This window comes from Bubalus kerabau, chromosome 21, assembly GCF_029407905.1.
Source record: "Bubalus kerabau isolate K-KA32 ecotype Philippines breed swamp buffalo chromosome 21, PCC_UOA_SB_1v2, whole genome shotgun sequence".
Taxonomy (NCBI): Eukaryota; Metazoa; Chordata; class Mammalia; order Artiodactyla; family Bovidae; genus Bubalus; species Bubalus kerabau.
This window is the reverse complement of record NC_073644.1, coordinates 5,450,890-5,476,159: the sequence shown is the minus strand read 5'-3', so window position 1 is coordinate 5,476,159 and position 25,270 is coordinate 5,450,890. Positions and strand designations below refer to the sequence as shown.

At 48.9% G+C, this 25,270-nt stretch overlaps 1 protein-coding gene across 10 annotated transcripts in view; it reads right to left on the bottom strand.

Annotated features, from left to right (window-relative positions):
* MBP (myelin basic protein) overlaps window positions 1-25,270 on the bottom strand; it is a 106,877-nt gene that overhangs the window by 59,048 nt on the left and 22,559 nt on the right. For 4 of the 10 annotated variants that reach the window (XM_055559494.1, XM_055559499.1, XM_055559504.1 and 1 more), the window contains exons 2-3: window positions 23,727-23,800; window positions 3,942-4,029 (exon numbers count right to left, since the gene is read on the bottom strand). In XM_055559494.1, coding sequence (XP_055415469.1) covers window positions 3,942-4,029; window positions 23,727-23,777 — 139 coding nt within the window. In that variant the 5' untranslated portion in view covers window positions 23,778-23,800. Of the gene's footprint in view, window positions 1-3,941; window positions 4,030-12,445; window positions 12,564-12,774; window positions 12,873-23,726; window positions 23,801-25,270 lie in introns of those variants that run through there. The other 6 variants (XM_055559497.1, XM_055559496.1, XM_055559503.1 and 3 more) reach the window with 6 other exon arrangements.

The window sequence follows — 25,270 nt, the reverse complement described above, 5'->3', positions numbered from 1 at the left end:
ATTTATTAGTAACACATAATTTATATGCTTTATAACTTTATACTTGTATGTGCTGTGCTGTGCTTACTCACTTAGTCATGACCGACTCTTTGTGACCCCATGGACTGTAGCCCGCCAGGTTCCTCTGTCCATGGGATTCTCCAGGCAAGAGTACTGGAGTGGGTTGTCATGCCCTCCTCCAGAAGATCTTCCTGACCCAGGGAACAAACCTCTGTTTCCTGCATTGCAGGCGATTCTTTGCCAGCTGAGCTACCAGGGAAGTCCTTATACTTATATATATATACTCAAATGTTTCTAATGTGACTACTTTCCCCCTAGACATTGAACCTGAACAATTCTACGTCCGTTATGTGACCTGATGTGGTGCGGCCACGTTCTCAGGATCCCATGACCCTGTGAGCTGCAATAGCGTCCATCCAGGCTGACAGGACTCTGCTCTGACTTCAGAGATGAGCGGCATGTCTGGAAGGGACCACGGTAGCTCTGGAAAGAGCAGGGCTGCCCTCTCTTGGAGACTTCTGTCCTCTGGGCATCGTCAGGGAGACCTGAATCTTCTGCCCGCCTTGGCTGAACCACCTGCCCTGCTTTAGTCCCCTGACTAGTGAGCTCTGGGGGAGGGGTTGGGGTGAGTGTCTACCTTTCTTCCTGCCTGGATTTCCAACCACAAGGCTAGTTTGTGCCGAGTGTGTGGGTGTGAGGTTCAAAAAAAGCCCAGTAACTGTCCCACCACAGAACACCCTGGTTCCCCAAAACCCAGGCAGCTCATGGTTCTCATAGGGTGTGACTGAGTCCTAAACTGTTTCTTCCTCTTTGAGTGACCAGGCAAAACAGTCCCAAGTGTTTCCACCTGTGGCCCAAAGACAAATTAGAGAAAGATTTCCAAGAGCGCTCCAATGAGTTACTAACTTAGATCTAAATCATTCAGTAAAAATTTTCCAGGAAATGAAAAAGTAAATATAACTGCTAAGTAAGTCTGGGGCTTCCCAGGTGGCACAGTGGTAAATGCAGGAGACCTAGGTTCGATCCCTGGGTCGGGAAGATCCCCTGGAGAGGGCGTGGCAACTCCCTCCAGTATTTTTGCCTGGAGAATCCCATGGACAGAGGAGCCTGGCAGGCTACAGTCCATGGGGTTGCAGAGTCCGATATGCCTGAGCCCAATAAAGTCTGCAGGTGCTCCCCAGAGATGGAGGAAGTCCCTCTGGTTTGAGTTGTGCAACTCATGGCTTCAGGCATGTGAGCCTGGCACTCAGCACATGTGCGGGGTCAGTGCCGGTCAGAGCCTCTAAACTCTCCGTTGGGCCTCTAAGTAGGACTGTCACAGAGCTGTCTTGACCTCTGCTGGGACTCTGAGGACACGCATTCCGCGGACTTGGGTTAGGAAAAGGCTGATGGCCTCCTGGCACCTCTCACCCATCCCTGAGTTCTCTGACACGTGGACAAAATGATGCCCAGGAGCCTGAGGAGCATGGTTAAGTGGCTGCTGGTGACTTGTGGCTCATGGACCATCATGGGAGCACAGTAGCTTCTTGTGTTTAGGGAGTTTCTGTCTGGTCAGGGAAAGACCCAGTTGCTGATTTGGTTGGAAAGACATTTGTATACACTTCAGAATTTGACAAGAATTCATATATACGTCCCCCAGGAGTAGACAGTCAAGACTGATAGCCAAGATTATTTCAGCCTCTTTCCCCCTCATCACTTTAGACTGGGTGTCTTTGGCCCCCAGGAAGGCATTAGGCTCTGGAGATTATATGAAGTTCAAAAGCAGACATCTGACAGCCCCGCAGGGCCCACATCTGCGTGACTCAGGAGAGCAGAGCACCAGGCAGGGGGGCCTGGGAGGGGCCCGTCCCGGGCCCTCATCCGCGGCCACACTTCCCCCCTGCCGTGACTCAGCCATGACAGCAGCTCTTGCCCGGAGGCTGACAAGCAGGGAACTGCTCCCCAGTCACCCCGATGGGCTGAGAGCCTGGCCCTGAGCAGAGCCTCAGACCAGCAGATATTTGAGCTGGTCTTACTGTTCAAGGCACTGGGAGCGCACAGTCGACAAGACAGGCAGAAGCTGGCTGATGGCACGACTCTTCCCAGTAAAAAGCAAATCTAGCTTTGGACTGGGATGTTTGCACTTCCATTGGTTTTCACATTCAACTCTAGATAATAAAAGACTCTCCAAATTGCAGATGGATCTGAGAAGGTTAAACAGGGCTTCCTTTCAAAGTACTTCAGGAATTATACCACATTTGTAACTTAAGGAAAAGGCTTATAATAGATTTTTTTCATATCATACAGACATTATACACATGTGTATATCAATAAAACTGTGTGTGGGCATGCTGATAGCAAAAGAGAAGGCTGATGTTGTTATGAATAATCCTAAAAGCAATTAACCTGCAGAATAATGATAAAGATGATGCTTACTTTAAAAATAAGTGAGCTTAGCCAAAACAACTCTAAAAACTTGCTCTTCTTTGTATGTAGAACCTAAAATTGGACATTTCTGTTTTGTCACTTTCTTTTATGTGTTTATACACATATGCAGTTGGAATAGAAGACTAAAGACACCTTTTAATCTAGAGGATTACAGGCAGCTTTAGTGTTAAAGTCTCTGACACTCAGAGGCTCTGTACAGACTCACAGACTGTGCCCCCCTCTAGACCCCAAGGCACGCAGGCTGCTCTCCAGGCAGGCTGCCCCCTCTCCCTCTTCCTCTGTCCCCATGGAGTGCAAACCCCACCACCAAGAGGCGCTGGGCTGTTCAGGCCCCAAGAAAACCCCCAAGGAAATCAGCACACAGCAATGGCTCCTCTCCCGCCTGCCTATCTTGACTCCACTACACTAATCCTCAGGGCTTCATCTCTGGGCCTTTGGGTTGATTTTCATGGAAGCTTAAGATACTGAGAAAGTGGGCAGTGGTAGTATCTCTAGTTCCATCCTTCTTGTGTGCCGCTCAACAAGGATGGGATTATAGAAAAGGAAAGGATTTTTTAAAAACAGCAGATAAATCGGGAACAAAATAAAAAAAAAAAACAAACTGGGGTGGATTTTCCTGCCGGACAAGTGAAGTGTGAACAGACTCTTTTTTGGAAATAAGCAAAGACCCAGCCAGACGCTGTGGGGAGGCCTCGTTCTGTGACCGTCAGACCTGCAGGCAGGGCTGACAGAGGCTAAGGTGTGTCTTAGCAGCCAGAGAACAGCCCTCCGTTTTGATAAGCGAGCCACCAGGAGCCAGCCTCTAGGAATACAAACACGTGGAGCAAGGAGCGACACCCAGGGCAGGTCTGCTCGAGTCCCAGCTCGGCCTGTGGCCCTGGGTGGGCCACCAGGGCCACCATCATGCGGCGGAGGGGACCCAAGAGTGAACATCCAAAGATCGGTGGGGACCTGCCCGTTCACTCCTGGGCTGAGAGGCAACCTCCGTCTCTAGGGCGACGAGTAAGTAAACTTTTACAGAAAACATATTTCCCAACACCTCCTGAGTCACTGTTGGTAGTTAAAATAAACACCAGCGGGTCCAGGCCCTGGGACTGCTGCCCTTCCTCATTAGATATTTCTTATGTGCACTGTTACCACTTCTAATGTCCACACCCAACTGATCAAATAAATGATCGGAGAAACACCGTATAGTAAGGGAAAACCTGGGAAGTTTCTGGTGTCTGTGGGCACAAAACAGCACGAGAAACCCAACCAAGAGCACAAGCAAGATGGAGACGGGTACTGCAGGTAGCCAGGGCAGTCTCATATGGGGGCGGAGGATGCAAGGGTGTTCTCAGGAGGCGGGTGGAGGGAACTTAGCCTCCAGGTTTCTGCACAGCCTGCTCTTCTAACAATGAGAACGGATTCTCAGTTCACTCATGCAATTAAAAAATAAGACCTTCTCCAAATGAGAATGTGTTTGCCCAAGATCACCACAGGAAATCACATCTTCTCATGTTCACGTTACGTACCAAACACATCACTGTCTTCCGAGATCTCCCGGGAAAGGTCACGAGTGTTTCTCTTCTTATCATGTTCTCCTCTGTTAGTTTCACTGTCCTGGGGGGTGGAAAAAAAAAAAAAAAAACACAACATAAACTCTTAAAATAGTCTAATATGTTTTCCTCCTGACACATTTTGGAGCTGATTAACAAATTCTCACATCCATCCTCAAGGTCTGAGGTGGAATTTCAGTTCAGGGTGTGGATTTCTGTACAGGATGTGGAATTCTGCTTTGTTTTCTCTGCCTGAGCAAGCAAGCATCCGGAGGATGTATTTCCATACAGAAGACACTGAAATGATTAAACACGCTAGACATCATCCCATGGATCTCAGGAATGTGGCTACTTGGTCCCTGTTTTGGACTGTGAGCTGAAAGCATGGGAAGGAATTGATACCAAAACTGATTCCCTTGGGCTCTAACTCTCTCCCAGTGGTAGCCCTGGGAGAGGACAGGACGTGGAGCTACTGACTGGTTCAAAACTGGGACAGGAGCACATCAGGGCTGCCTACTGTCACCCTGCTTATTTAGCTTATATGCAGAGCACATCACGAGAAAGGCCAGGCTGGATGAGTCACAAGCTGGAATCAAGATTGCCGGGAGAGATATCGAGAACCTTAAATATGCACATGATACCACTCTAATGGAAGAAAGTGAAGAGGAACTAAAGCACCTCTTGATGAAGTGAAAGAGGAGGGTGAAAAAGTTGGCTTAAAGCTCAACATTCAGAAAACGAAGCTCATGGTATCTGGTCCCATCACTTCATGGCAAATATATGGGGAAACAATGGAAACAGTGACAGACTTTATTTTGGGGGGCTCCAAAATCACTGCAGATGATGACTGCAGCCATGAAATTAAAAGAAGCTTGCTCCTTGGAAGAACAGCTGTGACCAACCTAGGCAGCATATTAAAAAGCAGAGACATTACTTTGCCAACAAAGGTCTGTCTAGTCAAAGCTGTGGTTTTTCCAGTAGACATGTATGGATGTGAGAGTTGGACTATAAAGAAAGCTGAGTGCCAAAGAATTAATGCTTTTGAACTGTGATGTTGGAGAAGACTCTTGAGATTTCCTTGGACTGCAAGGAGATCCAACCAGTCCATCCTAAAGGAGATCAGTCCTGAATATTCATTGGAATGACTGATGCTGAAGCTAAAGCTCCAATACTTTGGCCAACTGATGTGAAGAACTGACTCATTAGAAAAGACCCTGATGCTGGGAAAGATTGAGGGCAGGAGGAGAAGGGAACAACAGAGGATGAGATGGTTGGATGGCATCACTGACTCAATGGACATGGGTTTGGGTAAACTCCGGGAGTTGGTGATGGACAGGGAGACCTATCGGGCTGAAGTCCATGGGGTTGCAAAAAGTTAGACATGACTGAACGACTGGATAACAGCAGCAGCCCTGGGGGAGAGCCACTTCTAGGGTGCAGGACTGATACTAATGTCCTCGACCCACCTGGACCTCTGAGGGGAGGGGCAGGACTGGCTGGGTCTCCATCCTGTCTGCTCTGGGAACCTGCACCCTCAGAGTTGGAATTTCTTCCCTCCCTTCCCCCACTCCCTCTGCTCTTTTATGGAGACCATTGTGCTCTTTTTTGGGTGTGGGGGGACCCCTTGTCTTTTTTCTTGTTTATGTCAAATTTTTTTTTTCCTGGGTGCTTTTTGAATTTAAAAATTTAAGTGCACAAAATAGATGTGGTTCAGTTCCTATTTTAAATCAATTTTATGGTATTTAATTATTTTCCTATGAAATGCCTGTGCTTGACATCAAATTCAAAAGGCACTGAAAAGGTCACGGGGAGACGGGTAGGCTCCCTGGGCACCTCCCAGCTGCCACCCCGCCTGCGGGTGAGCTTCTAGCCTCTGTCTTCCTCAAAACAGCCTGGGCTCATTGCAGCCATTGCCCAAGTTCACTCCCTTCCTCCTCCTTTTTGTGTTTATGTAAATGCTGCCACACTCTGGATACGGCTCTGCTTCTTGCTCTGTCACTGAACCAGGAGTCCTGGAGAGGGCGTCCCTGAGGACACGCTGTCCTGGTCAGCAGGGACCCAGCCCCGCGTCACAGCATCACTCTTCCCAGGTGACCAGGCTCTTGCCCATGACCCTGTGACCTGTTATGACTGACGCTGCCTTAATCCTTGCCCGCTTGCTCAACGTTGCACAAGACACATTTCTGGAGGCTGAATGAGTCAAACTGTAATCTTTTAAAGACAGTGCCTAACTTGGCTTCTGGCCAGACCATGGGCAGCCTGCCTCGCTGAGCTCCCCTCCCTGCTGCTTCACTCTCTGGGCTCCATGCACACTTCGCATCGCTATCTTTCAGATCATCACTTCCGCCTGACCTGGGGGTTCAGGCCCTCACCGAGCTCCACCCAACGTCAGTGGCTTCCCTGCCTCCAGTCCCCTTCTTGTGTTCCCCCTCCCCCCATCCTGTAGAGCTGAGCTGGTCTCTACTGTAGACCAATATGCCCCATCCCTGTCTCCCCACCAACACTGTAAACTTTTTGAGGATGGGGCCTTGCCTGATAAATCTTTCTAGCCCCAAACCCAGCACAGTGCCTGGTCCTCCGCAAGTGCTGGAGAGAAAACTTCAATTTTATGCTGTTTAAGAATAGCTTGAGGGCAGGAGGACAAGCGGACAACGACAGAGGATGAGATGGTTGGATGGCATCACTGACTCGATGGACATGAGTTTGAGCAAGCTCTGGGAGTTGGTGATGGACAGGGAAGCCTGGCGTGCAGCAATCCATGGGGTCACAAAGAGTTGGACACGACTGAGTGACTGAACTGAACTGAAGACTAGTTTTAAATGGCTAAGTTCTGTTTTAGCAGAGGGAGCCAAAGGTAACGTAGTATGCATTTTTTCATATCTACCTATTTATTTTTAGAAGAGAGTAAAACCTGGAACAGAAAGAATTTTGTGATAGATTCATCAGCTATAAATTCTTGTTATCTGTGTTGGTTTCACACGTCCCTTCTATGCTGGTACCAATATCAGGTGCTGTGCTGTGCTAAGTCATCTCAGTCATGTCCATCCCTTTGTGACCCTATGGACGGTAGCCCGCCAGGCTCCTCTGTCCATGGGATCCTCCGGGCAAGAATACTGGGGGGGGGTTGCCATTTCTCCTCCAGGATATCTTCCCCACCCAGGGTTGGAACCCGAATCTCTCCTGCATTGGCTGGTGGGTTCTTTACCACTAGCGCCATCTGGGAAACCCATCAATATCATTTCCTTCACTAACTACAAAATAATAAGCTTTATTGGAGAAGTGGTTAATTCAATACAATTTAGCTGTTACTATAAATCGTTGTGGATATTTTCCCCCACGTTTTAAAATCAGGATGCTCCTGCAAAATCAATGATGTCTTCTAACTAGAATGGACAGTGTTTTCCTTCTCGGTAAAACTCAGTAAAACAGTGCTGAGGGTCAGGGAGGATGGTTCAGAGGAAAAGCTTGATATTTCAAGCAAATTACTGTGCTTTCAGTGAATAGAGGCTTATGATATGGTCACACAGCTTCCTCACATCCATGGGTGAGGCTGGAGTGGCATAGTGCTAAAGACATGCTTCGTGTCTCACACCATGCCTCACGCAGCCTCTGGGCTGTGGTAACAGGGCGCCCTTCCATCAGAGCGCCCACAGGTGCAGCCCCCGGCGGTGATACAGGCAGGACCAGGGAGGCACCGCCGCCTCCGCCCCCACCTTCTCCCTTCTCCTTACCAACCCTCTACTTGAGTAAACATCTCTCCCCCACACCATGGAGCACGAGGGTGTGTGGAAAGTACATGCTGCCCTGGGAACTTTACTGACTAATTTCTGTCCAAAGAAAAGAACTTGTTTCCGAGACCTGATACTGCTGCTATTCGTGAGTATAAAAAACATCCCTATAAAGAACACATTTTCAATAAGTGAAATGTCCATGCATGACACAAAGAAAATAAAGGTGATGTGCCTCAAATGGGATGAAATTTTCATGATAAAGAAGAGCTTCCTGTAAGTTATAAAATGTGATAAAGGGCTCAACCTGTAAGAGGGTCAAGCCCAGGACATGGAGACCCCAAGTGTCCTCGTCCCAGTGCGTCCTCATTCTTAAATTGTGCCCGTGACTGTAAATCTCTGAGTGTGTGTCAAGCTGTTAGGACTTCTTGCAATATTTGTGGCAGTTTTCCCTTCCATCAGTCTAACAGTGTAAGAATCCACTTACTTTCCCCTGTGAATTTTAGGGGAAAATACAACAAGCAAAACTCCCATAATCATCAAGGAGATTCATTATTCAGCAACGTTGGCACAATGTTCATCGTAACGGAAGCAATTTGCTGTGCCTGCCAACCATCGTGTCCAATTCCCTGGCAACAGACCCCATCCTTTCAGTGCATCGCTGTCATTTTTAGAGATTTTCTTCTACTTGGTACAGCTATTGACACACACATGCAATTATGGAGGAAAAGCTGCCTTTTGTCAACCCAGCCTTTTTATAAGACTGATAGTCTCAGGGTGGCAATTTTAGGAGGAATGACCCAGAGGATAAGTTGCTCATCATTATAGAAACTTCTGACAAATAACAAGAAAGCTCTGGGGGAGGGGTAAAAAAACCCACTGCAGGCACATTTTTTAGAAGTTAAAAAGTTTACAAAAGTTCTGATTCAAACTAGACAACACATATCAGGAGAGGAAAGGTGTTGAGACATTTAAAAAGTGACATTCTAAACTGCAAAACCAGGTAAATGTTAGACTTGGAGACATGGTCCAGTATAGATTGCTTAAAAAAAAAAAAAGAAGTAAGAATTGTTTTTGAGAAGTGTGCAGTACCTTAAAAAAAGACATTTCCTGAACTGCCATGACACTTGAGTGGGCATCATGGGTTTAGATTCAGGGGAAGTCTTATCTGGTTTTATTTCCTCAATTCTCTTCCCATTCACTCATCGATTCCCATGAGGATCTTGTCGCAGGAGCTGAGGATGTGAGGAGTGTGAAGGCGTGGGCCTCACTGGGGAGCTCCCATGTTGTAGATAAAATTCAAAAAGAAAACCAGAGAACCATCCAGCCAGTCCCTATCAGATCAGCCCCATTTAAACTGGTCCCGGGTGGGGTGAGCCAGCTTGCTGAGTGAGCATCAAGCTTACTTTTTCTGAGATACCCTAGGAAAAACGCACGGCGTGATCCACCACACTCAGTTCCTTGGATGTTGAGCAAGGTAAGTTTCACTGGTCACCCCTCCTCCCTCTCCCATGATGCTCCCTCTGTATCTTAGGCTTGACTGATGTCATCATCTTAAACAGAAAGAAGAAACCCAGCAGAGATTTCATTACAGGTTCAGCAGCGGCACATTCGCCACACTCTGCATCCACATTTCAGCCTCTTGGGCTTGCCTGACAGAACACAGCCTGGTTGGACCCACAGAGCTCTGGGTACCAGTCACCATCCCGCATTATAACCCTCATCAGAGAAATTTCAGGGTGCCACACGCATCTTTGACCTTAGTCATCATGGAAGGGTGGTGTTGTTATTGTTTGGTCACTAAGTTGTGTCTGACTCCTTCTGACCTCATAGACTGTAGCACGCCAGGCTCCTCTGTCCTCCACTATCTCCCAGAGCTTGCTCAAATTCATGACCATTGAGTCAGTGATGCCATCCAACCATCTCGCCCTCCGCCGCCCCCTTTTCCTATTGCCTTGTCTTTCCCAGCATCAGGGTCTTTTCCAATGAGTCGGGTCTTGATTGTACCAAATCATGATTCGCACAAAAGCTAAGAACCGGGTCTCTGAGGACCATTTCTTGTACCTGAATCCAGCCCCCTCACCCCCAAGATGGGTAGCTTTGGAAAACAATTGAAGTTCTCTCTACTTCATTTGCTCAAGTGTGGAAGGAACATCATAATGCAGAGGTTTCTAGCTGTGTGATTAGGATTAGGAAATTCCTGTGAACTGAGGACTTTTTAAAATATTCTTGTTTCATCAGAGGAAAGGTAGAGAAGACTTCCTATAACATTGGAGTGATGATTCCCAGAGACAGAAAGAGTGACAGCAATAAGGGAGTGTCTTTGCACACTGTCTTCCGCTGGGGTCACTGATCTCACACGCGCTTTCTGACATGAGCCTTCTTCCCACTCTTTTCTCCCTGGATATCGAGCCAGGGCCTCAAGCAGAGGGTGGACGCAGCTCCAGGGTCAAAGAAGGCAGAGCGTCCCTGGTGGGAGTCCTAAGGGACTGACTCACATCCCCGGAGCTGGAATGTCACCCCTCTCCAGGGTGGTCACCCTCTGACACCCCTGAGCTGCCCATGACTCCCAGGAGCTGGTACAGGCTTGGCCACTAGGCCAGGATCACCTGGCCAGGATCACCCAGGACACCCAGGCCCAGGATCACCCCTGGGTAACCCTGGCGGTCACCCAGGACAGCCCCAGCTCAGGATCCTCCCAGGAAGGTGCTCTGCTGGTAGAGAGAGGAGCCTGTGAAGCTGTGACCTGCGGAGGGGGTCGGGCAGGCACCTGGGGCAGAAGCCAGGATGCTAACCAGGCAGGCCCAGGCTCCAGAAACACTGTGTTTTCAAGGCAATTGAAGACTCTCTCTAAGGGAAACTCTCTCTTTTTCTGTTTCAAGAAGCAAATCATTCCTTTCACACTCAGAATAAATTGAGGCCCTGTAGGGCTGGCTGTATATGTGTTTAGCTTCAGTTCCCATCGTCTGCTCTCAGTCACTTCTCAGAGACCTCAGCTGCCAGCAGAGAGGGCAAGGGAAGCAAGGAAACCACCCAGCCGACGACCAGTCAGCCAGGGTGGTGTGGGCGCGTCAGGGACCAGAGTGTAGTGGGGAGGATCGAATCTACAGGTGTTTTCTGTGGGTGAAAAAGTCTGTGTGTTCCTTCTGGCTTCCCTGGGAGCTCAGTCAGTGAAGAATCCACCTGAACGCAGGAGACTTGGGTTTGATCCCTGGGTTGGGAAGATCCCTTACAGAAGGAAATGGCCACCCACTCCAGCATTCTTGCTTGGAGAATCCCATGAACAGAGGAGCCTGGTGGGCTACAGTCCATGGGGTGCAAAGAGTCAGACATGACTTGGCGACTAAATCACCACCATTAGTTCCTGTTACTTAAGTCTGGTGATAAACTTTGTTTGAAACCATTAAAGTACTAAAGTTCAAGCACCAGAAAAAATCACGTGTGTGTTTGTATACATGTGTGTGTCTGAGTGTGTGCGTGCCTGTGAGTATGGATGTGTAAGTGTATATTGTTTGTAAACTATTAAGAAGTATATAAAATACTTCTGATTACTCTGCACTTATTACTCAGCATTTCTGGTTTATTTCTTAAAATAAACAAGGATCATAGTCTTATTCTTGCTCTTGGCTGGATTTGGACAAGTAACAGAAGATACCAGCAAAACACTGAAAGCTTACGGGATCAAAGTAAAGAATAGGAAGAAAAATGAAAACTGCTTACTCTGGCAATAAAATGGTGCAGCTGCTGTGGAAGAGTCGGCTGGCCCCTCAGAAGCAGAGTTACTTATTTGACTCGGCACATGCATCCTCTGTATACACCCAGGAGAAATGAAAACATATGTCCAGGCACACACACACACACACACACACACACATGTTCATAGCATCATGATTCACAATCCCAACAGGTGGGAACAACCCAAATGTCCACCGACCAATGAATGGATAAGTAAAGCATGGCATTTTCCTACAGTGGAATATTATTCAGTAATAAAAAGGGATGACGTACTGACATGTGCTACAACACGGATGAGCCTTGAAAACACTGTCAGTGAAAGACGTGACACACACACACACACACGTGTTGTATGATTACATACATAAGACATGTCCATTGTATGATTACATACATAAGACATGTCCAGAACAGAGAAATCCTTAGAGACTGAAAGTACATTAGTGGTGGGCTGGGGCTGGGGGTGGGGGTGGGGGTGGCTAGAGTGATTAGCTGGAATAGATTTATGACTAAAGGCACCAAAAATGCTTCCTATTCAACACTGTGGACTCCAGAGGAAAAGAATTGTGACTCTCAATGAGATGAGACTTCAAATCCAAGGCCCCTTTTCTAGATTTGTCTGGAAAACATAAGAAGAACTTTTGATAATATGAGTATATGAAAAACCTAGGATTTTTAAAAGTTAAGAAGCTAAATGAGAAAAACGAAAACATATGTCCACACTAAAACTTGTCTGTGAGTTTTTGTTTTTAGTGGTTGTTATTTATAGTAGCCAAAACGTGAAAACAACCCAACTGTCCATCAATGGATGAACGGGTACACAAAATGTGAAATATCCAAACAAAAGATACTATTTGACCTTAAAAACAATGACACCGGCTACAATATGGACGACCACTGAAAATGTCATACTACCTGAAAGAAGCCAGAGAGAAAAGACCACACGTTAAACGGTTACATTCAGACATTCAGACACAACGTCCAGAGTACAGAAATCTAGAAGCAGTGGTCACTTACGGCTAGGGGCCAGGAGGCTGGGGGGATGAGTGACATCTGAAGAGTACAATTCTTTTCTGAGGTGATGAACAGGCTCCAAAATCAACTGCTGTGAGAGTCCCATGCATCTATGACTAAACTAACAAAATCACTGAATTGTACAGATTATACAGGTGAATTGTACGGCATGTGCATCACATCTCAATAGAGGTATTTTAGAAAGCATAAATGCTTAGTTTGCAGGCAGTTTAAGCGAAACACCAGCATCACTGAAAGGAATTCAGCACTGCACGTCTGAGGGGCTTGCAGCCCATTATCTTGGATTAGGAAATGATCCTTGTACTACTTACTTTTAAAGCCACCCTCTCTGGAAGACCATTTAGTAGCATAATTACGATCGCAGTGTTCTGTAAATAAGCCACGCAAGGAAAGGAGCTCAGGACTTTATTTCATCACCGACTTTCAGAAGTCAGAGCAACATAAATCTTAACGCGTGTCACAGTAAAACTGCCTATCGAGGCCTGTTATGTAACTGGACATTCTAACATCTATTTTAGGAATGCAAATATCCTGCTATTTATTTCTGTAAGTCACTGCTCTATCAGCAGGTTAAGTAGAATAAGAAGGATGCCGACACAGGAAGGGCATGGGGTGGGGGGAGAGGGAAGTGGGTTTTAGTAGAGCTCTTTTACTGAAAGAGTTTGATGGTTGGGTGACTCGAAAGCTTAATTAAAATGCACTTAAAGCTAATTCACAGAAGGACATTCATTTAGCTCAAACGGATATTCTACATTACTGAAAACAGAATAAGGTAATGGAAAATTCTGACTTTCTTCATCTGAAGGTGAATTCACGTTCTTTAGTTCTGTAGAATGAAAACCTCTCCTACCTACTGTCCTTGAACTTGTTGCTCTGAGCCTGTATGTGGGTATTCAACTGCCTCCTTGATGCAGACAGGATGATGAGCAGAAGGCTAGTACTGGAAGATGCGTCTTTGCTCAAAGGACAAACACGCCGATGTACCAGGTTCCAACTATTTTTCTGAATATAAGCCTCACCTCTGTCTCCTCTGTTTCCTCCTTCCACACAAAATGGGCATAACGACACCATGTAGTTCCTGGATTATCCTGAACACGAAATAGTTCATATGTGTCGTGACTGTAACAGAATCTGACCCTCAGCTAGTATGGTCACTGCTCGACTTCATCACTACTGATTTTACTATATGCATTTTCTGTTTTTTTCCCCCACATTTTAGTAAAGGTGGAAATAAAATCTTCGTAAGTAAAAATCAGGCTTTAATGTACCTGTTAACGCGATAAGATTGAGAAACAAAAGGAAGAGAGATTTCACAGACAACTCAGATTGCGCCTGTGTTCTGGTTCCCTTGCTCAAAAGGAACGCACTTGTTTTGCAAAATGGAATTGCCACTTGCCTCTGTGGTGCTTTTCTTCCTAGCTGAGTTCCGTATGCACGATCACCCAGGCGGATCCCCGAAACAGAGAACCTGCTCAGACTCGCTCCAGGAATCAGAGGAACAGTCAGGCCGAAGCTGGTTTCCACCCGATCAAGAGCAAGATGAGTCACCTGAACTTGGTTAAGAAACCAAGTGCTCTCAAGAACTTGATACACACAGATGGCGGATGCCGATCACCAAGACCACTGGGATCAATTCCTTGCTCCATCTAGAGTGTGTGCTTGACACTCTCTGCAAATGCACATTAGGTATTTCCAGCAAAAGTAAGGGCCCCCGCAGGGTCTGAAGTTCACTACCGAGGTCAGCTTGGATGCCTCCCGCTGACCAGACTGCACCCAAGCCGACCCTGGGGTGAAGCGCCACTGACTTGCTGGCCATGCCAGTGCCCGGGGGCCCGGGAGGTGCGGGCACAGGCGGGCCGGTCTTTGTTCCCACAAGGTGTGCATTGCAGGGTGGAGGGGAGCCAGCCAGGGAAAGAGAATGAGCCCAGGGTGTGGGTGGACACCAGTTTGAGGGGCACACGATGAGTAGCTGGAAGAGGGGGTCTGAAGCAAGGGCGGAGGGTAGGGGGAGTGGTGGGTGCAGGTTGGGGGGACAGGGGCTGGGGGCCAGGCCCCGGGTGTGCTGGCAAGGACACTCTGCAGACTGAGTCCTAAAGAGGCATTATCCCACCAACACACTCAAAAACATTTTACTTTTAAATTCTGAGATGCTGTTTTTTTGTGATTTAGTGCAGCTCGGAGAAGGTCAAGTGTGAACACACACACATCTGTGAATAGCCCGGGCTGCAGCCACCCTCACTCTCCAAGGGGAATTAGAGTAATTAACAACTTGCCTTATTTATTCACTCACGACTTACATTTGGTTACATATGATGTGTGCAACAGCATAATTTAGGATGCAGTAAATAAGAGACTTTGTTTTTCAAGTATCAAAAGTCACGGAAACAATAATGAAGTTTATCTACACTTCTGTTTAACCATATGAAAATTAAATTAATGTGCATATCAAATCTCATTTAGGACCATCGTGTGTTAGACTCGTCCGAGTGCAGAGCTCGGGCTGAGCCTGAGAAGATGTCCACACAGCTGCCGATGGGTATTTTGCAGTTTGGAGGCTGGTGGACGAGAAAATGTCCCCCACCCTCACACACACACACACACACACACACACACACACACAGAAAGATAAATTTTCATTAATGTATTCCGGTCTCTAAAATCTCTCAAATTTAAACTTTAAAGTCACATTGCTTTAGTCATGAGTGAAAAGGACAGGAAGCATCACTCTGAAATCTGGATTTTTAGGTTTTGTTTCATTTAAAACATTCTAAGAGTGTTTGATTAATTTTTTAAAAAGCTTTTCCTTAATAACAAAGCAAGTGCAGAGTTTTTCATACGAAAGGACACACTTTTCACTGTCAGAGTTGGAAATAAACTTGTCCTCAAAGATAAAATAACACAGTGGCCTTTCTGAAATTACCTGGCAAAGGGTCAGAGACAGCAGCTCGGGAGCTGCCTGTGGGCACCCCAAGTGGCGAGCCCTAAAGAGACTGGGAATTAAAACCATGTACCACCCAGGCCCTCTCTCCAGCCGGTCCACCCGGACCCCTAAAGGAGGGTGCTCAGTACACTCTCCAGTCCTGGGAAACCTAACTCTTCCACCCTCTTCATGCTTGAATTCAAGTCACTAACAACTCGTGAAATCTTATCTGCAGTGCCATGCTTGCAACTATGTTCTCAATCCAATGCAAACCCCAAACCGAACCTGAACACGATTTTCAAGTCAAGTGTATCCATCTTGAGCTCAAATACTTCCCCAACTTAAAAGAAAACAAACTATTCACTGATGTCAGCATTGCCTCAGCTTGTTCTGTGCTGCGTGTCTGATGACGGGCCAATGTCTCTGGCCTCCTCGCCCCATCCCGTCAGTTCTCAGAAATGATTCAGTGTCACAGATGCAGGAACACAGGAGTCAGGGGCCAGGACAGGGAGGGAAGGAATGCGGAAGGAATGCCTGTGAGACCAGCTGTAAACAAGACGATAAACAGGTGCGTCGTAGGTCACTGGGCTCCCGACCCTGTGTGATCAGCTGTTGGGGGCCCAAGAACTTGACTGTGAGAAGAGAAGGCTCATGGCAGGGTGGGGGGTTGGGGCTGAACATCCATCTGAGAGCCGTCCATTCGGGGGCGGGCTGCTCTGCTGTAGTTTCATCCAGAGGACAAGTTTATTGTCACGTTGTTTATAGTTAATGACTGGTGTTCAATGTGTCGCTTTTCTTTTTTTAAAAGTTTTCCAGTTTCTTTTCCATTTAGGCGCGCGTGCGTGTGTGTGTGTGTTGAGGGCAGGGCAAGGTGGAGGAGGTGCAATACAGAATCTCTGATCCATCTCAGAAACGTCTGACAATGTGTCACTTCTACTGAACGACTCTTGTGGCCCAAAGTCAGCTCTTTGCAAATTTGTTCGTGGTTTCTGATAAAAAACTAAGTTTGCTCAACCCTAATAAGCCCTATGGTAGGGTGACAGGACACAAAAGATGTGCACTGCAGGGGGCTCCACGCCCCTGGGGTTTCAAGCCCTAAACCCTCGGCTGGGGGCCTCAGGTCCCCTCAGGGCCCTTGCTTAGCAGGTGAGCAGAGAAGGTCCGTCTAGTCAAGGCTGTGGTTTTTCCAGTGGTCATGTATGGATGTGAGAGTTGGACTATAAAGAAAGCTGAGCGCAGAAGAATTGATGCTTTTGAACCGTGGTGTTGGAGAAGACTCTTGAGAGTCCCTTGGACTGCAAGGAGATCCAACCAGTCTATCCTAAAAGAGATCAGTCCTAGGTGTTCATTGGAAGGACTGACGCTGAAGCTGAAACTCCAATCCTTTGGCCACCTCATGCGAAGAGTTGACTCATTAGAAAAGCCCCTGATTCTGGGGAAGATTGAGGGCAGGAGGAGAAGGGGACGCCAGAGGATGAGAGGGGCCCCGGGCAGGGGTCCACGAGCCCATCCTGGGAGGGGCGGGGCTGGCCTGGGGCCGAGCGCGGGTGGAGTGCAGCCAGGTGGGGTCATGAATCAGGGCTGCTGAGCTGCCTCCCTCGGGTTTATGCTCCCTGGGGCACCACCTCATCACTGCCTCATTATTTTTATGAGGGCTGTTGAGGGGGCGGTTTGCTTGCTAATGACACCCATGTCTCACTCCTCACTCAGGTCTGTTTGTGAGGCCCATGGCTGCTCGACTGACAAAGGTGTACATGTTCTGAGCTTTTCAGAGGCAACAAAATGCTCCCTCACAGTCCTTACAAATCAGAATCAAGCGTAGGCTCGTGCTCGGCACCCAAGACTGTGACGACAGACTGTCTTCAATCCCCTTGGAGCGCAGGTGGGTGCTGACCCCACACATCTGGGGCCCGGCTGTGAAGTGAGAGCTCAGGAAGTCTCGGCAAGGCTGCGCTCTCCTGCTGCTGAGAAGGGCTGCCTCTCAAACGTGATGTTCACCACCCTCCTCGGGGACACCGCTGTCCCTCGGGGCCCAGAGGACAGCTGGGAGCCTACACCCCCTTCAGAGGCGGCCCTGGGTCCCTCAGTGCTGATTTCACAAGCTTAGCCTGGACGAGGTCTTTCATTTTATACTCCTGTGGTCCCTCCTCAAGTCAGATACAGATCCCATGCTGATTTCTCCACGACTCGAATCAGAGACTATTGATCACTTACAGATTTTGGAAGGCCTCCTTGAAAGGGTGCGTTTTCTACATGATTTTATTTCTCTTTTCAAGAGCTCACTGAAGTTCTATCACCAAGCAAGTCAGGCGGTCAGGCTTCTACAGGAAGTGCAGGAAACGCAGAAGCAGTTAGACTCATGGATGCTGTTCGCCATGTGTGACTCCCAGTCCTGCAGCAGGCGGCCCCCTTGGGCGGGAACGGGGAACCCTCATGGCCGAGGTCCGCGGCTGGAGCTCACGGCGCTGACCTCTGCAGCTGCTGGTACTTATGAGGGTGTGTTTTCAGAGGACTTCACCTTCTGAACTTCATATTCACTGCTGTACGAAATCGTATGACTTTGAGAGAGGCCCTGGTGTTTGTCATTGACAAGAAGGAGCTGATGTGAGTCTGCCAGGTTCTGGGGACGCTGGGACTAAGGGTAGGTGCCTCAAGCACGGTGGGACCACACTGCCCCTTGAGACATGCAGATCTTAAAATCTAAGTCCTTTCAACATCAGTAACATTAAAGATTTGGTTCTTGGGTTGTACCAACCACACTTCACATGCTTCTCAGTCATGTGTGTCATGTGACTGCCCACCGGGTGGCTGGGGTGCAGGGCAGCAGCTCCTGCAGGTCTGCACAGCGAGGAACCGACGCGAGGCAGCTACTGGACAGCGTGCTGTCTGCCCACCGGGAGGTGGTTTGTGAAGTGAAGTGTTGGTCGCTCAGTCATGTCCGACTCTTTGCAACCCCATGGGTAGCCCGCCAGGCTCCTCTCTCCATGGGATTCTCCAGGCAGGAATACTGGAGTGGGTAGCCATTCTCTTCTCCAGGGGATCCTTCCAATCCAGAGATCAAACCTGGGTCTCCCACATTGCTGGCAGATTCTTAACCATGTGAGCCACTAGGAAAGCCTGGAAGGTGGTTTAATGCTCCTTCGTTGAGGTGAAGGGGGATTCTTGATAGGTGCACGTGTGTGTGTGACACAGATGGACATACCAATGGAGACAGAGGGAGACAGATAGACAGACGAAGGACTCTGGGACTGTTAAAGACAGATTCGAGTGCAACTGTGCCCGCATCTCACAGTCTAAGGCTTTACTAGACGCTGACCAGGTGTTTCCACATATCAGACTAGACTGGTGAGTGTCTTCAGGGAAATACTTTCTATTTTTCTGCCCTCTAAATTTTAAAACATCTCTTATTTAGCTTAGTAACTACTTGAGTTTTCCAAAATAATTATTCAATTCTCAGCTAAGACAATGAAATTACCCGAATACGGGTCTGACAGTCGCCAACACAGAGTAATGACTCCCTGCTCGAAGGCACGGCAGCTCCGTCATGTGGGTCTGGGCGACCCGACCCAATGGAAGACAGTCTTAGCAAACCCGCTTCCTGTGCTGTGCAGTAGTCATGGCGACAGTGGTCGGTTCAGGAGGAACCACAGGAGGAAGCCTGACGTGGGGAGAAAGCACCCTGGCTTTGGGGTTTAAAGGCCCCACTTGTGCTCTCCTCGGGGCAGGCGGCGGGGAGGATATCCTGCCCCGGGGCTGGGACCCTCAGGTGAACAGTGCCGGCCTGGAGCTGGCAGTGTGGGCGGGGGGAGCACTGGATCCCCCCAAGAGCAGCACCGGGAGGGGCACGGACACACACATCCGTGAGCGGAGCCTCAGGGCTCTTAGTTTCCGTGTAGGTGGAGAAAGGACGGCAGGGACCCAGCAGCAAGTGACAGCTTCAAGTAGAAAGCTTCTTCCTCTGGAGGCCGGGGTGGCAAGTACGGGGCTTCCTGCATCAGAGAGACCACTGACGGCACCCCACACTTGGGGCAAGATGATGCTAGATCACGGTTCTGTAGAGGAATACACTGAGGCACAAACCCCCGGGGGGAGAAGCCCGTCCCACAGCGCGGATGTCAGCCGGTTTGCAGGAAGGGTATTTTCCTGGCAAATCTACATTTTCATCTCGGTGGTGGGGAGGGCTGAGCTGCTTGGTGCTCCTGTATGTATTTGCAAACTCCACCTCTCACTTCTCAGAGTGGTGTTGGCACAGCATCCCAGGGGCTCATCAGACAGTGGGGTTTGATGATTAAATACCAAATGGCTTCCCCAGGGCTATGATTATCCCTGGAGGGGCGGCCAGCATGCTCTGGGCTTGGAGGAACAGCTCAAAGAGCTAATCAGTTTAACTGGAAACACAAAACAGACTAACCAGTTACTCCCCGCTGTAAAATTCCGAGAGGCATCTGAATTCCGCAATTGCTCTCGACCTTGTTTCTCAGCATGGTATCTTTTTTCTTAAGTTGATTAAATGGAAAAATCCAGAAACATGGCCGGGCACCTTTGGGGAACTTTTGTGTGCCAGATACCACTGCCAGGAATAGTAAGGAGGTCCCACAGGTGAAGAGCAGGCTTTCAAAATTATTATTGTTAGATTTCCCAGAGTTGGAATGGATCAACAATTGATTTCATCATTTTGGAAAATCTGTGGGAATGCCTGATAAAGTGCTCTTTATTTCTCACGTTTCCTGGTTATAATGCTTCTAACTGGGCCTCCCTGGTGGCTCAGGGATAAAGAATCCATCTGCCAACTCAGGAGACTCAGGTTTGATCCCTGGGTTGGGAAGATCCCCTGGAGGCGGAAACGGCAACCCACTGCAGTATTCTTGCCTGGGAAATCCCATGGACAGAGGAACCTGGCAGGCTGCATTCCATGGGGTCACAAGAGCTGGACACGACTTAGTGACTGAAGAACAACAATGCTTATAAACTAGCGAACAACCTCACCAGTTTCAAATGAGAAAAAGACAAAATGAGATCTTAGAGCTCCTTCTTCAAGTTGATCCCCACGTGGACTGGGGTTAATTCAAAAAAGAAAGTTAAACAAAGCTTAAGACCCACCGGGGAGAGACTGCCTGCGGTCAGAGTGACCCTGGATGGGACGGCAGAGCAGCCTCAGGGACTAGCCCGGACCTGAGCACCAGTGGGCTCTGCCGAGGGTCAAGCGGGCTGGCTCTGATTGCGCCCATTCCCCAGGGCCCAGAGGGGCCCGGAGTCACGTCCACTTTTGCGTGGGCCCTGGGCTGCCCGGCACAGCCTTCCCAAGGGGTAGGCGGTGCTATTTTTAGCTTGAGGAACTGGTTTTTCCTCCTGGAGTCTCCACAGGCAGGGCTGCTGAGAACTGTGTGTCCCCGGAGACAGGTCACCAGCTGAGTACTTCCCCAGTTCTGCCAAACGACCTTGTAAATACGCTCCGCCCGAGAAAGAGCTGATGAGTTAGCGAGGGGGGCTTTCTGGAAACCAAGTCCCCCACGACACGCAGGAAAACAAGGACCCCAAGGTGAGTAGGCGGCCTTCCTGCCTGAAGGCCTCTGGTCCCCCTGGAGGACGGGTCTCCCCCAGCCAGCCTCACTCTGCTCCTGACGGGCCAGGAGGATGCTCACAGCCACCTCGCTGCTGGAGGGGAGCCTGCCACACGCGGACACGCGAGGCTGGAACAGGGAGAGAAAGGCCGGAGCCCCTTCCCTCACAAGCTCCTCCCTGCATCCTGGCACAGCTTCATCAGGAGAGAGGAGCAGTGAACCAAGAGTGGGGTGCCACGGGGAGGAGCCTGGGGGCAGAGGTCGCGTGCTCCTGGCAGGGAGCCCCCGGGGGTGGCGGTGGGTGCCTGGTATGGGACGGGGTCGCCACACGGAGCCCCTGCCTCCCGCACCCAGCACAGGCCTGCAGGCCACGAAGGCAGCCCGCGGGGGCCTGTGGACATGGGGCTGATGGTGGAGGCCATGCGGTGGGGAGAGGGGGCGGCAAAGAAGCCAGAGCTGGGAGGATGCATGGGCTGACTCTCCTTGCAGGCCCCTGCCTGCTAACGGGTCAACAACTGCTCCCAGGACAAGCTCTCATTGGTCCATTGTCTTGTAAGTGAAAAGAAAGCCTCCCAGAATGACTGCAGAAACATGCAGGATGGTAAACAGCAGGGCATAAGCACGTGTAATCTTTTCTGTTCTAAGCTGAAATGCTAAGTAACACCACAGACCACTCTCCCTAAAAGGCCTCAGACATTTTCTATCAAGTTACAAAAAATTAAAAGAAGAGTCATGTACAGATGTGAGAGCTGGACCATAAAGAAAGCTGAGCACCAAAGAATTGATGTTTTCAAACTGTGGTGTTGAAGACTCTTAGAGTCCCTTGGACAGCAAGGAGATCCAACCAGTCCATTCTAAAGGAAATCAGTCCTGAATACTCACTGGAAGGAATGATGTTAAAGCTCCCAACATTTTGGCCACCTGATGCAAAGAGCCAACTCGTTGGAAAAGACCCCCATGCTGGGAAAGAGTGAAGGTAGGAGGAGAAGGGGACGACAGAGGATGAAATGGTTGGATGGCATCACCGACTCAATGGGCATGAGTCTGAGTAAGCTCTGGGAGATGGTGAAGGACAGGGAAGACTGGTGTGCTGCAGTCTGTGGGGTCGCAAAGAGTCCAACCTGACTTAGCGACTGAACAACAGCAAAGAAGAGGACTGTTCCATGTAACAGCGTCCCATAGAAGCCATAGGTCTAAAATGACTGAATTTTTTTTTTTTTAATTATCAGAATGTTAAAATTTAGCTTTCAGATAACAAAAGCCTAAGTATGGGCTCTTCTGTTGGTCAGAAATCTGACTTTGGTAAAAATTAAACCAATGAGAAGGATGTTTTGGTGTTTTACAATGTCCAACAACAGGAAAGAAACTGCAAGCCACAGAGGTTTTTAGAAGCAGACTTGCAAATCAGTTGCTCTGAGCCTTAAAATACCAGGTGTTAACAGGATGGGGCTCTCTTGAGAAGAGCTGCTTTTCCACTTTCACTCTCAGCGGGGGCCTCTGTGCTCCTGGGGCAGACACCGCCCAGACCCGTCTTCACAGTAACTGAACATTCAGAGTCACCACATCTTCACAGGGAGAGCATCAGTGAGGCAGTTCTTGCGCGAGTTACACACAATACCAGGAGTCCCCAGTCAGTATCCACTCCGACCGTTTACACACTGAGAACACGGGTCCTGCTTTCAGCAGGGAGGGGAGAATCCCAAACCAACAACACTGTAGAAACGGAAACCCCTTCTAGTTGCCTTGGGCCTGAAATCATTAGGAAAGAAACACCATGGCATTGTTTTAGATAAAGCAATGTTTTCTCTCAAGTGTTTGAAACACTTTATAAAATATGAACAAAAATAGTTATGTAATCACGTATTTACATGCATGCTGCTGCTACTGCTGCTAAGTTGCTTCAGTCGTGTCCGACTCTGTGCGACCCCACAGATGGCATGGCATGGAAGCAAATTATGGAAAATTACCCACTTGGCTGATACAGAAATGTTTGAGTCCAAATATAGATCAGAGAAGCAACCATGGCAGAAAGTTCATTATTCTTAAGTGAAACCTGACTACAGACCCTTGGCAAAGAGGGCTGGGGGTTGCAGCATGACGTAACTTAATCCAGTGGACGTTTATGAAGCGCTTCTGTGCGCATGCGGGTCCATCCTCAGCATCATGACATTCTGTGAACTGTCCCTAGTCTTAAGTTAAAGGACCAAAGACATGGGAGAATTAACCTTTCCCTCCTACAAAGGAGGGGGAAGCACACACACATCAGGACTATTTCCTCATAATCTGAAATGGTTCCTCAGTGGAGGGAGGTGCCCTGGTGATGGGTCATCGGTTTGAGGGGCTCAGTCACTCTGGGCACCCAGAGGTCATCCCTAGAGGCTCCTCACCACACAGGGAAGCCAATGCCTGTGGAATGAGGTGGAGAATGGGAAATCTGAGCCTAAAAATCCACAGAGGATTCATTCTGAGTCGCTGGAGGGATTCCAATGGTTTTTACTTGCATTTTTTCCCGTTTGTTCTCCTGCATCTTCCAAATACCCTAAACAACAGTGCGGAAAGGGACGTGGGGGCAGGTGCCACCAGACGACCAGCCACAGTGAGACCGCAGTGGGCCTGGTGTCCTGGCCGAGGAATTCGGGTCTTGGTCTGTGTGCCGGACTAGCATTCTCAGCCCTAGAAGTTTCCAGGGAAGGAGTTTAACAAGCCAGTGGCTTTAGGGGAAAACCCTGGCGGCCACAGGGCGTATGAGCACCTGAAGGATTGGGAGTGGCTCACTCCTTACCTTATTGCCCTTCTCGGCACCGAAGTCCCGCTTCCCTGCATGGTTCCCCATCCTGAGCCTCGAGTCTTCAGATGCTGAAAGAAAAGAGAGGCCGTTAGCCTTGGAACTGGTACTTTCAGAGTTTCCAACATGGTTTTTCAATCAGAACAACAATCCCGTTCCGAATGCGACATCTGTTTCTGAAGAGAGAAAACGAAAGCCCCCAAACTCAAGGGGCACCTGAAGTCTCCGAGGGAGCGTCGCTGTCTTCTAATCCCTGGCAAAAATCCAGACCCGGATTCTGTCCAGGGAAAACGCACGGTTCAGCGAGTTTCCTCGTCCAGGAAGATCAGCCCATCTCTAGCGCGCTCACAGACCGTGCGCAGAGTCCCGACCAACAGAGTCACACTTCACGCCCGGTGATGTAAGGAGACGGACAGACGTGGGGAGGAGCTGCGGACGCTCCACAGACACCCATAGGATGCTTGCGGCTTTGAGAATCCCGCGAGCCCGGAAACAGCAGACCCGACCAAGGGCCACTTATCAGACAAGCACCCCAAGGATCTGCAGAATTTGCAGGAAGATACTGCTGCTGCTGTCGCTTCAGTCGTGTCCGACCCTGTGCGACCCCATAGACGGCAGCCCACCAGGCTCCCCCTTCCCTGGGATTCTCCAGGCAAGAACACTGGAGTGGGTTGCCATTTCCTTCTCCAATGCATGAAAGTGAAAAGTCAAAGTGAAGTAGCTCAGTCGTGTCCGACTCCTAGCGACCCTATGGACTGCAGCCTACTAGGCTCCTCCATCCATGGGATTTTCCAGGCAAGAGTACTGGAGTGGGATGCCATTGACAAAACTGGAACGGCTTCAGTGCAGAAACCAAGGGGTTTCCAGTGCCCATGGATAAAGATTTGCCCAAGCAAATTCTAGAGGACATGTACATAATTTCAAGAAGCAAGCTGCAAATGCAAGAGTTTGGGTCCTGTTAATGTGCACCTTAAAAACAGAAGTTTCATAAACATTCTTGAAAAACATCTGCTTTTCTTTTCCAGGTACTTGCAACCTCAAATGAAGCAGCACAAAAATACAGCACAGGAAGAGCTGGCAGGCAGCTGAGTTTTCTCTGAAAGGATACCTGGACCAGAAAGTCTTGGCTCTACCCTATCTGACAGGGGTCTCTGCAAACCTGTGTACAGGGGCTCTGTGAGAGGGCTGCCAGGACACGCAGGTGAGCAAGGAAGGCCGATGGAGACAGTCATGAAGCCTAGTAGCACAACCTGGGTCATCCTTTCCTTGATTTCCTGTGCTTGTTTGGTACCCAGACAGGGGCATCTCCACTAGCCCCTGATCCAAGCCTTGCAAAGCCCCCTTTGTTCAGGACCCCCACAGCTGTCTGCCCCCCATGTACTTCTCTTCACCACTAGAGACCACCTAAAATGAAGCCACCACAGATTCCAAACCAAAAGCACCTAACACATATATTGTAAAAATTTCAGATAAAATAAATCATATCTTTTCCAAGTCTGGTGGGTTTCTGCTTATTGTTCCTGAGACTGCTTTATAAGTAG